The 16,470-nt window shown below is 43.7% G+C and overlaps 2 protein-coding genes across 3 annotated transcripts; both read right to left on the bottom strand.

Annotated features, from left to right (window-relative positions):
- Positions 1-606: 606 nt before the first annotated feature.
- LOC112886049 (dual specificity protein kinase shkD-like) lies at positions 607-8,418 on the bottom strand. Of its 2 annotated transcripts, XM_025951800.1 has the most exons (14): positions 7,831-8,418; positions 7,345-7,775; positions 6,155-6,596; positions 5,059-5,683; positions 4,119-4,159; positions 3,954-4,022; positions 3,453-3,553; positions 2,949-3,027; positions 2,654-2,752; positions 2,509-2,577; positions 2,347-2,396; positions 2,176-2,257; positions 1,441-1,535; positions 607-1,233 (listed from the first exon to the last, which is right to left on the bottom strand). In XM_025951800.1, the coding sequence occupies exons 2-14, from the start codon at positions 7,740-7,742 to the stop codon at positions 1,125-1,127; spliced, it is 2,259 nt and encodes a 752-aa protein (XP_025807585.1). In that variant the 5' UTR covers positions 7,743-7,775; positions 7,831-8,418; the 3' UTR covers positions 607-1,124. The 2 variants fall into 2 exon arrangements, with proteins under 2 accessions (XP_025807585.1, XP_025807584.1); XM_025951799.1 differs by having other exon boundaries at positions 7,345-8,418.
- Positions 8,419-10,941: 2,523 nt separating this feature from the next.
- LOC112886048 (pentatricopeptide repeat-containing protein At2g31400, chloroplastic) lies at positions 10,942-15,230 on the bottom strand. Its single transcript, XM_025951798.1, has 4 exons — positions 12,843-15,230; positions 12,206-12,419; positions 11,572-11,756; positions 10,942-11,454 (listed from the first exon to the last, which is right to left on the bottom strand). Exons 1-4 carry the CDS (start codon positions 14,789-14,791, stop codon positions 11,193-11,195), a joined length of 2,610 nt encoding a protein of 869 aa, XP_025807583.1. The 5' UTR covers positions 14,792-15,230; the 3' UTR covers positions 10,942-11,192.
- Positions 15,231-16,470: the final 1,240 nt, after the last annotated feature.

Genomic DNA, 16,470 nt, shown 5'->3' with positions numbered 1-16,470 from the left:
TGGATCTGGGCCAAAACATATGGGCTCTTGGCCCATTGGCACTTGCGTTCAGACTTCACTTTAGCGGGTCCAGTTTTTTCTTTTTAAAAATAAGGAAAACTGTTCATGCTATCTTGGTACCTCCTCTATTCTCTTTTGATAGTCCTATTTCAACAATTCAAATATTCACAAATGATAGTTATATTTGCTATTGGCATGGGCTATGGCAATAGATAGCACCAGTAACGAGGAGTTCCAAGTTAAAACATCAGAGGACCCACTAAAAAGTTTGTGTTGCATTTATTATATGATAAGTAAGGTTGTTTTCCTTGATCATTGTGTCAAGGTGAAATAGGACAATCAAAAGAGAATGGAGGGAGTAATCACTAACCAGCCAAAATAAGAGAATTTTGCTGACAGGAGTTTACCCAAAATTCCAATTATACCACCTCTACTCGAATCAGATACAGACAGCATCTCTCATCAGCTTATTAAACGATGACAGAATGCAGCATGGTCATACAACAGAATCATACTGCAAACACGGCGCGAGTACGATGTAAGCGGCACCTAAAACACCAGCCGATACGCTGCTCATGACTACAGAACCACATGAGATTCAGAGAATGAAGGGACCAAGCAAACCCAGTGCTAAAAGTCTCAGAAGAGCAAAATATACCTAACACAAGGCCGACAACGCAATCCAAAAAATGCTGATTTTACAACTTCTATTCCAGTTCACGCATGATCACAATCGACCACATATATACACTACGCCACTGTTGTCAGCACAATCTACACGGCATGTTCTTGCCACAAATTCATGCCCGGATCAGATGTAACCACACATCGCCACGAATCAGAACCCAAGGCACCAACCAGCCCGAGCTCCATCACTACCCTAACCTTGCTGTCAGGACTCAGGAATTTCAGTCACAATCACCCTGGGGGTGAACTCAACAAAACAGAAGGCACCTCATCTGTCTAACAAATTCCCAGCCTTAGCTGTTCCAGGGAGCAAAACCATACAGAAGGTCTCAAACCCTTCTCCAGATCTGACATGCCTCTGCGGCACTGTTGGCGAAAATACCATCTCGCCCGATCGCTTACTCACTTTAGCAAGTGGCCCCCGGGAGTTGCAATCCTCACTCCTCGACGCTGTTCTTTGCGTTCCGCTGCTGGATGGCGTAATGTCTTTGCAGCTCTCGGAGCCTCTCCAGAAGTTCTTGAAACGATGGGCGCTGCTGTGGGTCGCTGCTCGCAGAAAGGGAAAATGTAATCAGGAATATGCAAAGGTTACAAAATACAAACTATAAATTTCTTCTAGAGTAAACTTCAAAAATTTGAAAGTATTTGAACACTGGCTGCAGAAAACTACTCAGAAATGCAGAGAACTGACTGGGGCCTGAGGTTTCACCTTTCCTAAAGGCACTAAAGAAAGAAAGGAAAAGCAGTAAATACCTTTCCCAACAGCTTAGGATAATTGATGTCCATTGCTGGTCCACACCACTCGGAATATCCAACCTTTGGTTCATGAAACCAACTGCACCAATGACCTATATAAGAAATAAGCCCTTGAGAGTTAGTATACAGGACTTGTCAAAAATATGAAGCAAAAATAAATGGCTGAAAAATATCAACATGGTAAAGGTCTGCTATGCAAAATATATTATCAGTAAAAGTACTGTCAGGCCACATGAGGTCTATTGCTGGAATACCCAAAAAAAAAACTTTTGGCGAGCTCGGTAGTTCTAATTCCATGCAGCCAATTAAATTAGCAGTCAAAAGTTTACTATTATCCTAATTGATATACTCCCTCTGTCCCAGAATATACTTATTTTTAGGTTTTTTTTCCAAGTCAAACCTTTTAAACTTTGACTATGGATAGTACAAAAATGATAAAGATTGACAACATAAAAATGATATTAATTGATTCAAAATGAAACCAACTATCATAATATATAACCTTTTCTATATAATTTAATTATTTTTGGAGATATTATTGGTCAAAGATGAAAATGTTTGACTTTGAACAAGTCTAAAAGTTGCTATGTTTTGGGATGGAGGTAGTATTATTTAAAGCTGCTACAAGAAATAATGATCTTGAGTTCACAATATCACAGTCGCAAATTTTCACTACATATATTGTCAAAATCAGACAAAAATTAACAAAAACAAAATCTAACAAGAACATACCTGCATCGAGTTCAAATTTTCCCATGGTATCTTCTGCGTAACAAGTTCCCACAGGATCACCCCATAGCTATACACATCAGATCTACATTAACACCATGAAAAAGTTATTAGTGTACTCATATCGAGAGCTGATCAGAGAAACTTCTGTTGGTAAGATTCTCCAAAGCTTACTTCTCATCTGAAGGTTCATTCCGCAACACCTCTGGTGCCATCCATTGCGGCTGGATAAGAAAGCCGCATCAGTATGTTAAAGAGAAAATAATACAAGGGAAAGCTTTAAACCAATCATGTTCTGATATATCAAGTACTCAAATTAAGATTGCTGAAACTTACTGTTCCTTTCCCAGTTTTTGTTGTCAGAAAAGTTTCGCGCTTGAGACGTGAAAGACCAAAGTCTGCCACCTGATTTGAGTCTGATGAATTGAGAGGCAAGCAGGAGAATGTAAAATATGTGGAAAACAACTAAACTGGATTGTACCTTCACAGTCCAGTTCTTATCAACCAGAAGATTAGATGATTTCAAATCTCGATGTATGATAGGTGGGCTGGAATGGTGAAGATAATTCATGCCCCTTGCCTGTATAAACACAAATACAGATGACTAGGGGATCGAAGTATACATACAAAAATAGTGTAGAAATTGGAGCACATAAATTTTGTTTGCTACGGGATTGACAAGCTCCTTGCTCAAATATGAAAGCACCAACTAGCTGGCCATAATATATTCACTGAATCAGGTGAATAATGGGCTCGTATAAAGAAAATGCACTTACAATATCTAAAGCCATGTGAATGCGCCGTCTCACATCCAACTTGGTACCGCTCCTTTGAAGTAAGCGAAACAAGCTTCCCCTGCATTTAAGAATGAAAATGGGAAAAGGAACAAAAGAAAAAGAATCTGCAGGTAATCATCATAAGTTTGGGTGGTTGACACTATGTGTTTTGAACATGCAACCAAACCAATGTATATTTTGTTTTTAGAATAGTTTTCCATAGACGGAGAAACATCTTACAACATGATCCCACTTAAATTTATATTTTACTGGATACACCACTTCGAACAAAAGGTATGCGCATCAATGACTTCTCAGCTTAAACCATGCCAAGAACTTCTGACTTCTCAGTTTCCTATATGTCTTACGCAACTATTGTTGTAGCAGTCAAACCATTCAACCAGATGTAAACAAACTGCTGAGCTCAATTTCTTGAACATGAGCAAGGGAGCAACAGTGAGCAAACACCACAAATTAAGAGCTTGAAAATGTTAGGGGGCATACCGAGGGAGGAACTCTGTTACGATACAGAGGCGTTGTGGAGATGTAACCGCACCCATGAAGAGTAGTATGTTAGGATGGCGCAGTTTCTTCATAAGGGATACCTTAACATATGAATGATATCAGTACAATAAAGAATCCAAACTTTCGAATGGAAGTCACAAGATCTGAAGCTAACAAAAGGCTTCACTACCACTTCCAGAATCAACTCTAAACAAAACATATATCATTTGTCAGCATGCCATTTTTGTGTTTGTCTATATCAATGTATTTGGTGACAATGAAATTGGTAGGTTTTGCAGGAATCCTGAAATTGAAAAATCCAAATTGTATTTTTATTTTATTTGAAGTGTGTCTGAATCATCACAAACTATGACAAAAAAGAACTGAAATTATCACACTCATCAGGTTCAAAACATATTAATTACTTTGCAGCTATGGGATGAGCTGCATGTCCTCTTGTCACAAACTGTATGGTAGTTGTAGCTGAGGATTCGTATCTACCTCTTGCCGAAAGGTCTGTATCAATTCTTCTGAATATTCTTGCTTGGAAAAAACTTTAACAGCCACATCCTGCCAGAACATGCCACATAAGATGATAAACTAAATAAAAAAGGAAAAGTAAATAAAGATTACTAATTCATGCAACAGCCAAGCAACAGAACATACCGAACCATACCACAAAGCATGATACACTGTCCCACAAGAGCCTGCACATACACAAGTTAAAAGTACAATGATTAAAAGGTATATAATATAGTAGAATGCAATGCAAAGTACACTTAAGTTAATTTTAGTAAGATGTCTGTCAAGTTTGCATGTAAAGCTAGTTTATTTAATAAAAACCTCGAGTGGAGACTATTCCTATAACAAGAAAGATCATGCCAAGGCTTATTTGGCAAATCTAGATCCTCATGTGTATAGAAAGTTTCAAGAGCACCCATGTTGGTGATCAGAGTTCTCAAGAGGTTCAGATCCTAAGAGCAAACACATGTGCTTGGAGCAGGACAAACTTAAGTAATAGCAAAATTACAGTTTGAAATTTCAGTCCCAGATTCCAACACAGACTAAAACTAAGGCTCTAGCACTGGGTTCTCATCACAAGCACATGGTTCACACTTCTGATAAAGTTAGAACAAAGACTCAGCCAAACAGGGGCTAAAATGGGTATACTAACATCTCCAACTGTAGCACCTATCCGGACATGAAAAGAAAAGGGCATACCTGGTGCTGAAAGCCCACATACAAGGGGTCTGGCCATCTGGGGAAGGTAATTTCTAGACATCCTTACCATTGCTTAATTTTGCAAAGAGACTGGTTCAAATCCAGGTTACAAGTGTTGAGACCTACCACTGCGCCAGGCCTGCCCTTTCTATCTAGCCATATTTTTAAGAAGAAATAAAGAATATACAAACAAATATAGAGGAAATGAAGCTACTACGAAGTACAGACATGCACACAATAGAACAAAAAAACGCTGACAAAGAAAACGAATAAATTACAGAAAGAAAATGTAACTTTTTTTAATTTGGGACACAAAGAAATATCAAATCATGCATAAACACATCCATATGATCAAGCAACCATTCGCAAAAGGAGAAGCAACTACCTTGACCTATTTGTTCTCCAATGACGAGGTCTTCCCACAGGATCTCATAATCCAGACAATCCGCTTCATGATCTACTTTGTAGAGAGCACTGCTGTTAGTGCTACCAGTGCTGCTTGCACTGCTTGTGCTGTTATTGTTGAAAGAGGACCAGGAACCTGATGCCTCATTTTTGCTAGGCTGGCTGTTTTCAGCACCTTGGGCGTCTGAGGCTATGCTAGAATCAGAAACCTTCCGATGATTCAGGCCATTCTCTTGGTCACCATGCAACCATGGCAATATCACATGATTTCTATCATCAGGTCCCTCATTCTCCCGCCCTTTCCAAGGCCATGATATCCCTTTCTTGTTCAGCAGTGCCTCTGCCTTTGAACTCAAAATCCTGTGTAACCCTACTTTTCCTTCACCTGATTCATCACTGTTTGGGTTGGTTGATTTCCCAGGCGAGTGCTCCATAGCAAAGGGGCCACGTGGTGCATCCCCTCTTGGAGTAGTTGTTCCGCTAGACGTTGGCTCTTCCTTGGCACCACGATCAGAGCACTGACTCTCACCACTGCCACCTTCCCGTTCTATGCCATTCTCATCTGTCCTGACCCGAGAACGAACTTTATTTGTGACCTTGGTCGCCTGTGTTGTGATTCTAAAAATCAAAAAGGAATATCCTAGCAACAAACAAGAATATATACTAAAAACAGATCATATTGATTGCTACACAATTTCCTATGCAGATATCATTCTAGAATTTGGCAATTTGCAAAACAGCCAAGGCACATATACAGATGATAATATAGCCCCATTTAAGGTCCTCATTAAGTGAACTGTTGTTACTGAGATGGTGTTAAATTCTAGGATGTCTCGTAAATGACCTTTGGAGTAGAAATGGACCGTTGAAAGAAAACATATAAATTTGCAAAATGGCATGTTTTAACAACATATTATATAAGCTAGAATGCTATGTAATTGGAAAATATCTACAACTTTTTGTTAATAGAAAAACAGGGCGTCATGGCATGCTTTTAACAACATATTATATAAGCTAGAATGCTATGTATTTGGAAAATATCTACAACATTTTGTTAATAGAAAACCAGAGCTTACCAAATTTGTTATCTTAGACGCTAAAGTGCTTTGCTGGGGTTGCTGAGGATCAAAAGTACTTCGGTTCAACAAGTTGGTTGTGCGACTAGTGTTGCTGCAACTACCATCACAAGATGTCCTAGACGATTCTGGTTGTGGCCTTGCAGGAGTTGGAGGCCTACAAAATATCTGCTCCAAGTGGCGGGAATCACTTGAAAGGCAAATGATACCCACCAAACTGCCATCCTCATCGTAGAAAGGCGTGTTGGTGGCAATAGCTGAAAACCTATCTCCACCCCTGTTTTTAACTGGAAACTTCCCAGTCCAACTTTCACCCATAGAAATACGTCGGAAGATGTCATTTACCACATTGTGGTCACGGGAATCAACCAGAAGCATGAGAGCATCCTGACCAAGGGCTTCGGACGCAGGATAGCCAAACAGATTCTCCGCAGACTGATTCCTATAGTAGTAAATGACAAAATTTGGTGAAAAAGGAAGCACTAACAAGATCAAAATGGGATTAAGAGCATTTTTGCAGAACCTATTGTGCTTTGAAGTGAAGTTAAGAAGCATGCACACTTATCAAACTAAGTTGTTTATCTGATTAAAAGCAAAGAAGCAGCGTTTCAAATTTTACAAATGATAAATAGTCTGCCAGCAAGCAAATTGCATATTCTGTCAATACTTAAATAACTACAAAATAAGAAATGCAACTCAAAAAATCAACTACCGACAAAGTGCATTTTGTGACTCAATGCTGCCCCTCAAGGAACTAGCAGTAACAAGATGTTTAGTGAAGGCAGAACTTCATGGTACAAGCTCATCACCAGAACCAGCTAAAGTCTAGGCATCCCACCCAGCATTTCATTACTGTTCCTTAACACAGCTAATAAGTAACCTAACGTCATTACAGAATTAGGGTTCCACATGCGCCAATAGTGTAACAGAGTGTCACCCAAATTATCCCACTGAACACTATCGTCTAACCAGTATCACATGCTATGCTAGATCAAAATGACACACAGAGATCGCTAGTGCCCGAGCAGGTTTCGTATTGGTAACAATTTGGATGTGCGGACACCCACTTCGTTTCAGGCGCTAGAATCAAAATATCTGACCAGAATGACCATTGGATATCATCAAATGTTGTCAAGCTCATAGGTTGCAGGCAAGCGAATCAAGATACGGTGAAGAACCAGAAATCTAACCAGTAAATGATCCTCCCGTCGAGGTCCAGAATGTGGACGGACTGCCCCAGCGACTGCAGAACCCTGGAGTACTGCCTCTCAGGCAGCCTAGCGCTGGTGCTGGCGTCTCCGGAGCCCGGGGCGCGGCCCTCCTTCTGCAGCGGGGACGAGTGCGGGAACGAAGACGACCCCCGGGCCCACGCCCGTGGGCCGCCCTCGAACCCCCCGGACAGCCGCCTCCCCGGCGGCGTCCCCTTCGAAGGCGGCGGCGGCACCGACACGCCGCGCCGCGGCGAGACCGACTGCGAGCGCCGCCGCTGCCCGACGCCGGGTATTAGCTTAGACATCTCCTGCTTGAGCTGCGCCTGCCCAACCTCCAGCTCCCGGATCTTCCTCAGGAGCTCCTCGCTGGACTCCATCCCCGCCGGCGCCGGCGCCGGCGTCCTCAAAACCACAGAGACAGACTCTTCCTCAAACCGAGCCAACTGCCGCCGGCGTCCTCAAAACCACAGAGACAGACTCTTCCTCAAACCGAGCCAACTGCCGGCATCACCGTCCTACTCGAGCGCCCTAGAGCTGCCGCCGCCGCCGCCGCGTCCCCTCTCGCCTTCTCCAGACGGCCCCCACGGAGCTCGAAAGGCCGCTCCTTTCTCAGCTCCCGAGGCAGATTCGACGCCAAATGGAGCAAAAACTGCGAGCTCTCCAATTCTCCGAGATCTCCAGCAGCGATTTTCCGGACAGAAACCGGCTGAATCGAGGGAAAATACGATCTTTTCTGGGGAGCAGTTCTTGGCCTGTGCTTGGGAGAGGAGGAGCAAATTGCTGCGGAATCTCTCTCTCACACACAAGTCACACACACGCATCCAGATGGAGATTGAATAAAATAATATCAATAATAATGGGGAGAATAAATGGTAGAGAGAGAAAATATATATAGGATATGGAGGGAAATGGTGACTTGGTGAGTTGTTCTTGAGAATTCTCCTCCTGTGATTGGTCAGCTTGGTAATAAGAAACTGCAGGGGCTGCTTGCTTGGCTTCCTAATTCCAGTTTAGGCAACTGGTCTTAGTTTTTGTATGGATTTTGGAGTCTTCCCTAAATATTTTCCACCCATTTTCGGTTTCTGCAGTTTTAAGTTTTCTTTTCTATATTACCTTGGGTGTTGTGGTGATCCACAGGGCCTGTCCCTGTCCCTATCCATCTACCTTGCTGCCAGTGCCAACCTGTGTTGTCATTCTGCTGAGAGAAAAAAAATGGCAATTGGAAATTGGTTGGTGTACTGCACATCACAACTTTCACAAGGGGCTTTCTATTCTCCCCTGCTGAGTGTTGACCTGCTCGCCTGGTGTTGTGTTTGCTATAATTTTGGGCTAGGGTTAGGGTTAATGCTCGACTCTTTTTACAGTAAGTGTCTAGATCTGCGACTGTATTTGTTGCCAGTTTTTGTTTTGATGCTCATTTATGTGATTTGATTTTGTTGCCGTCTGTAGGGCTCTTTTGTGGATGTCAATTGATTAGCACTTAACTGCCTGGACCTGCAACCTTTTTTGAAGGAAAACTGGACTGCATCCTTGCCTGCCACAATTAGGGTCACCTTTTTCTCACTTGTGTTTGTTATTACTGTGATATTTTTATGTGGTGGATATACTTTTGACCAAAAAGATCTGATCATGCCCATGTCTAGCTCTAGAAATAACCAAGCAAGATGCATATGACAGGAAAAGGAGGTGTTTGGATATTCCTTAGTTCAACTATCATGGGATGGGACAAAGTTCTGATTAGCTAGCTCTTTAATATACCATGTGGCCTGACATGAATTCTGGATTTATAAATCAGTTAGACTACATAGTAAAAGTTTGAGATTTATCTTAAGAAAAAGGAACTACAAAATATTATTGTACTCCCTCCTGCTACGAATGACTGATATTTTAGATATTGATCATTGAGCCATACTTTAGTCTTGCAGACTTCTTCTCACCAATTAAATGCATTTTTATATTGTAGGCTTGCACCGCCATAATAACCTGAAACTTCTTAGATGGGTAACGTCATGAATCGTAGTCTCTCGAAATATATGTAGTAAAACATTCTTTTTGTTGACAAAATTGTGGTTACGTTGCCCTAGCTAAAATAGCCCAGCATCACGTCCAGGTACATTGAACTGTTCCCAGAGCCCCCTTTCTCGATCCAGACAACCGTCCAGCAGTAACGTTAGAGCACAAAGAACCAGCATTTATCCGAAAATAGTCGATCCGTCGACCAATCTCTTTCAGTTGTCAAGTTTTTCTAGGTTTACCATGATTGTTGTCCTCTTCGCACAAGGGCATATTCCTTCCAAAAACATCGGATCACAAGCAATCATTAGCTTTGCATCCGTATGAAGCAAACGCTTTCTTGGAAGTGTTTCGATCCGGGACACAAATTCTTTCCTGTGCAAGTTCAATTGGATCTGGAAATGGTGTCCAACGCTTCAACTTATCTTCCCATAAACATATCCTGAGTTCAAAAATAAAAGATGTCTTCAAGTAATTTTCACTGCTGGTGCACTATTTGGAACTTGATTAACATCAACTTTTGAAAGTTGGTCAAATAAAATCAAAGTATTTTTTTCTACGCTTTCCAACAAAAGCATTTTCTGAGTATTGTATACTTATCACTATTTGCATACATATATGCGCAAAGTAAATACTCAAATATTGAATAATGAAGTGATGATAATTATTTGTAGACAAAAGTAGCACATAGATATATGGCTATGATCGCTTAGTCAGGTAATCAAATACATACAGCTTTCCTTCAGAAAGATAAACAAACCAACTTGCAAAAAGGATATTTGCATATCGCGATTGCATGCCCAACCAATTAACACCTGCTGGACCACGGATTCCCTTTTCTTTTTTCTCTGGCTTGAAGTTTCACACACGGCGAATGGTTTTTTGCTGTTTATTTTTTAAAAAAATTACGCAATACAACTCACACACTCATAACGTTCGCACACTCAGCCCTATGAACACACATACGCAAACCCTACCCCTCGTACAACATGTCATTTCAATGGCTGAAAACATCCAAATCGGTGAATGAAAAACACAATTTCCAGAATTCCATCTTCCGTTTTGACCCATTTGCATGGCTGACAAATCTCCATGTAAAAGTATCCATCTCCAGGTCCAATTATGCAGGATGAACCATCAGATATTGGCCACAGCTGCAAATCTGAATCAGCAGAAAACACATTGCACGGCTCTTCACCACTCTTTTCCAGCTCCAGCCTTTACAGCCTCCCCAGCCAGCCACTTGAGCTGCTGACACACAAAGCAGCTACAGCCACATGCTGTTCATGAATGGGGAGATGCTGAGATATGCATCTTCAGCAAAGCTGGCATCTTTCAAAGCAGCAAAGGTATCACGAGCCAAAGGGGGAAAGCAACGGAGGCGTCACCATTCATGGGCAACAGGGCAAGTATAGCTTTCATCAAACAAACCGAAAGAGGAACACAAGGCCTTAAGGGCATCATTGACTGCCCATGAACAGCCACAAATTACCATCCTATGAACTGTCTTTTCTTTGCCATTAAGAAAGTGAGGCACAGGTCCGAGGTTAGGACTCAGGACAGTGGAGCACCAATTGTGAAGCTGCTAGATTTTATCTTGATGAAAAAGGGGTTGTAAGGCAGGCTGCCAAGTTTACATTACATTTCTGGCTAAAGAAAAGCCTAAAACACTGGGATTTTATAAAGTGAACTATTTGCCTATTTCCCTGAAACTATGATACACTACAATCTTCTGAATGAAGATGAATAAAAACTAAAGGGAAGCTTGTACCAGGCCCGATGCTAAACGGGACGATGAGATGAGATCTAGGGGGCTACAACTGCAACGCCTGTAACCTCGGTACCAGATTGGGCAGGTTTGCATGCTGTACTCGCTCATTGCGGAGGAGAAGAATGTTAATGGTGCCAGACTCTCTCAACCAGGCAGCCACCACAGCACTAGGTGACACAAACCTTCCAATATTAAAGCGCTCGACCTGAAACGGCGCTCCAATTGAAAGGAGCAATGCTTCAATGACACGTCTGAGAGTGCTTGAACCAGCTATCTTGCTATGCTTTCCCCATCCTGTCAGAATGCTGTCGAGACATAAACATGGTATTAGTTCAGGTAAAGCCAAGAGATCCTATCCTTTGTTTCCAGATTTGCACAAATGTATAATGAAATGGAAGTGCTAGATATCAAGGACCAAGTACCTTAAAAATTCAGGCATAGCTCGTCCTGCGAAGACAATAGAGCGCACATTCAGGAGCCATGCATGAACCATTGCTTGAGCTGCACCACATGACATGAGGTGCAGGTCCAGGCAGAACTCGCTCCACGTGTTCTCCCAAACACGACGGTTTACCCCTTCGAGCACAACTTGCTGAGCTCCTTGTCTCTGAAAATGATCAGAAACAAAAATGTCACAAAACCACTAAGCTATATAATGAGATGTGTATGTATATGGAAAGAGTTTACACAACTCATTCGATGAAACGTTAGGATGGATGGTTGGGAGACGACAAACAATTGAAGTTGTCAAAAGTGAAATAAAATATAAATTTAGTAAAATGTTCCCATGTCAATTTTGTCAAGGAATGGGATTGAGGAATGCAGTATGCTACTTGTGAAAGGTTTTACAAGGTGGGGCCAAGATTGTTCCCACGTCCCAGAATGAGGATGATGTTCCTGGATCGAGGAACACCAGCATTGGCCCTGTTCTTGCAACTATTATATAAGTAGTTCTTTTCAAATAACTTAACAATGGAAAATAATATTACCAGAGAACGCCAGTGACCTCCTAATGCTAATAGACTAAATGAACCCAAGCATAAGGACTAAACCTACCTGGCCAAAATGCCACAGCACGTCAGTAAGAGCATTGTAAAAGGCAGAAGATGTTGGAGAATCCATGCGTCCCAACTGATTAAAGAGGGACCGTGCTTGAGACCAAACTTCTTGATGGCCCATCAGAAGTCCATACGCAACCCCGTATACAAAGTTATCAAACAAGCGAAGCTGTTCCAGTAAAAGGGCTGCATCTTCAAAACTATTACAGCGACTGCAAGAACAAGATTGAAGCAAATACTTAGAAACCACAGAACTTAAGAGGCGCACTAATATAAACGTAATTTTTTAGATGAATTAGCAGGCTCATATTTTGCTTATGTGCTATTTGTTTTGAAATAACACAAGTACACAGTTAGCATACCCTTTTTCTAGTATCAAAGAAACCAATAGGTTATAGAATATGGAATAACTTTGTGTATTCATGAACTACAGGAAGACTTAAGTTTAACCAGTGTAAAAATAAATATACATTGAAGTTATCTAGTTTAAGCTGCCAAAAATAACAGTATACTATACAGGGGAACGCAGCACCAATTGTTGAATTTTCAACTGATACAATGCACAAGAGTGTATTTTCATGGCCAGAAAAAAAAATTAGCATTAGAAAGGCTCTAATGAAATGATGAAGATGTACCTGCAAGCATTCAGGATCGCAGAAAATGTTACAACATTTGGTTGTACACCCTGCTGGACCATCTTCTGAAATAATTCCAGAATGAAAAATAATTCCTGGGACCTCCTCATCCGAACATCAATGGCAGAACGGCCTCCACTGGTAGCTGAATTAGCGGACCTTACAATCTGGCCACCATAAACCCCAACAATTCCCATGTCTCCAATCTCAGGATCCTCCTCAGTAAGAATCTTAGATTTGCCAAACGCATCAATAATTGTGTTGTAGGTTACAACATTTGGCTTGATACCCATCTTCATCATCTCATCAAGCAAAGACAAAGCACACTCTACCAAGCCATTCTTGGCCAACGTATCAATAAAAGAGCTGAACAGAACAACATCTGCCTTTAGACCAGACTCCTTAAAATCCAAGTAGACATTAAATGCATCTCCATGCATTCCTGCCTTTGAATAGATATCTATCAAAGTTGAGTATGTCAGCACACTAGGAGCTACACCTTGCGCCCGCATATCTTGAACAAGGAAAGCAACCATATCCAAGCGTCCTTGCTTTCCATATCCATTAATCAAGGAATTGTAAGTGACAGTGTCCTTGTCAATACCCAAACTCTCCATCTCTTCACACACACTAGCAATTTCACCATACTTCCCTGTCTTCACATATATGGCCAGCAAGGTGTTGTAGCAAACTCGGTCCAGTTGAATTCCCAAAGACTTCATCTTTCCACGCAACTTGAGTGCCTCATCATATTTCTCCAGTTTGGAGAAGCCATCCATAAGCGTACTATATGTAACAACATTTGGCTTGACATTATTTGCTTCCATATCCAAGACAACCTGCATAGCCAGCTCCATGTTGCCACACTTGCAAATTGCATCAACAAATGTGTTGTAAGTGTAAATGTCACGCCCACTCCCAAGATGGATCATTTCATCGAAGACAGCACGAGCATCTTCCAAATGGCCAGCCCGGCTACATGCCGCAAGAAGTGAATTAAACGTCTTGCGGTCTGGACAGAGCCCATCATGCAACATCTGACGGAAATACCCAAGTGTGAACGTAAAGTCGACACCCCCTTTTCCGCATGCATCAATAACAGCATTGTATGACACTGTAGTAGGCCGCAAGCCTGCACCCTTCATCAACTCGAGCACCCCCATGGCCTCAGTTGCGAGTCCACTCCTCGCATAAGCTGAGATGAGGGCAGAGTGCGCAAACACCGTGTTGCCATATCCCCCAGCAATGCCAGTATCAAAAGCCCTCCTTGCCAGGTCTGGTCGACCCATCTTGCCAAGCGCACCAATGGCGGCAGTCAGAAGTTTGCCTTTCCCGACAGCACCACCACCAACAAGAGGCAATGCAGCATAAAACACCTCAAAGGCACGGTATGCCGATTTATCCCTGTCGCCGAGCTCCCGGAGTACCTGGCAGTAGTCCTCTGGAGCGACTAGCTCACCCCGGAAGGATGAGAGAGCCGCACCAAGTGCTCGCCGGTCTTCAGGCCCCACGCGGAGCAGCTTGTCGACGCAGCGCCCCGCGGCAGCCGAGGACACGCGGCCGCGGTCCTGGGCTCCCGCACTGCCACCGCCCCCGCGGGTGCGCTTGGAGATGGTCCGGGTGGTGCGCGCGCGCCGGAACTCCGGGCCGAGCGCCGCGGCCGCAGCAGCGGCGCGCTGGGGCTGCTGAACCCACGGCGCGCCGGGGCCGACGAAGATGGGGTTGTTGGCGGGCGGGCACGCCGCAGAGGAGGAGGCCGGGGACGACGCCGCGAGGAGGTGCGGCGGGCACAGAGCCGCCGCCGCGGCCGATGCCGAGGCCGGCGGCGCGGACGCCTGCAGGCGCGCGGTGGCCGCGGCCGTGACGGCGGCCGCGGCCGACGCCGAGTGGTGGTGCGCCGCTGCGTGCGACGCCGCGTGCGCCTGCGACGGCGTGAAGTGCGTCGCCATCCCGGCGGCGGCGGCAGCAGCAGCCTCCCAGCAGACCACGCAACCACGCAAGAATCGCCTCCTCCAAGACGCACTTCACGCAAATCAAATTCCGCCCAAGAAATCCCACCAAGCTCAAACCTCTCCCACGAAATCACCCCCCGCCTATATCCCAATCCAACCGGGAAAGGCAGGCTACGCCGGAATCCAATCCCCGGGGGTCCTCGCTCGGGAGGCACGCGGCACTAGCCCAAGAAAGGCTCCAGAAAGGTGGGGCTTTGACGGCTAAACCAGGGCCGTTTCGCTGCGGTGCAGCGTCCGGGGCGATGATGAGGGGGTCATCATGCCGATGGGCGGTCGATTTGGCGATAAGGTGAGGGGATTTGGCGCCGGATTTCGCCGAGGCGGGGGTTGGGTGGCTGCGAAGAACACACGCGTGGCGTGGGTGGGGAAGGAAGGGGACGGAGGGAGGAAAGAGATAAGACGCCAAAAAAAAAAGCGAGCGGATTTTTGGACTGATGCGTGGGCCCACACACACACACCTCGGTAGATTTCCTACGCAAGCTACCGGCATCGCGTACAGATTGTTTTCGCGCGTTCGGTTACTGACGCGTGGGTTCCTCTGTTTAGTATGGCCCAGCTGCAGAGTGGGGCCAGAGGGCAGCGCGGCTGAACTGGCGCGTCTCGTGGCGGGCGATTGGGTGGCCGAGGGGCGGCTGCTGACCTGGCAAAGTGCTACGGCCACTCGCCGAGCACCCGTTGGGCTTTGTTTTGACCAAATTCCGCGGAAAAGTGTACAAACTCCATTTGATTTCCTTGGAATTTCGTAGTCCTAGGTACAGTTATTGCAAATGGTGTGTTGTTTGGATTTGGATACTGCTTCTGCAAAGATTGATGTCAAATTTATTGCTCGAAGGAGAGGAGCAAAGAGTTAGGGAACGTGAAGAATGCGAATGGTTAGGTGTGGTTTTCAATCATCCGTACTTCTTTGATATCGATAAGGATGAAACTAGAAAAAAAAAAGTAGAATTATAAGATACAGGAATATCGTTTGTGTGCAGTCTTGAGCTGTTTTGAGACTATAGTTATTAAGAACCTAGCTTTTGAAAAAAATAGTACACATGATTTTACCATGGACTTCCATAGCTAACTTTGAAAACAAGAATCGATATAACTACTACTAATATAGCAAAGCACATTGTTTTTATCTCACATTCACATCCACACCTTTTTGATCCATCTATCACCCACCCAACGGTTTAGCTGAAGCGGTTAGAGGAGAGGAGCAACACGGTCTCACGTCCTCGTTTCACTGAAACGAGCTACAAGTTAGTGGAGTTACTAACTATTTGTTTTTCGCTTGCTCTCTTTCCTCCACATCAACTCTGATCCTAGTGACCTAGTCTGTTCTCTATGTTGACTCTTGTTGGAGAAGCTCTTGTAACGTAAAACCATATCACATACCATTAAACAACAACGCCAACTTATTTCTTTTATTTTTAGACCAAACTTATCCTTATGCTGATGTGATTGTCCCTACTAACATGAGACTGTTGTGAAAAGATATTTTTACCTTTGGCTCCTTCTTCTTATACTCAAATTTTCATTGTTGTATCGTTGTAATTAATCAATGATAGGACACAACAGATCCACTGTTCTATCTACTGTCTTGTTGTCTCTTGTATCTTTTGAAGTGCCCT

Source organism: Panicum hallii, chromosome 3 (genome assembly GCF_002211085.1).
Source record: "Panicum hallii strain FIL2 chromosome 3, PHallii_v3.1, whole genome shotgun sequence".
Lineage (NCBI taxonomy): Eukaryota > Viridiplantae > Streptophyta > Magnoliopsida > Poales > Poaceae > Panicum > Panicum hallii.
This window is presented reverse-complemented; position numbering and strand designations above follow the sequence as displayed.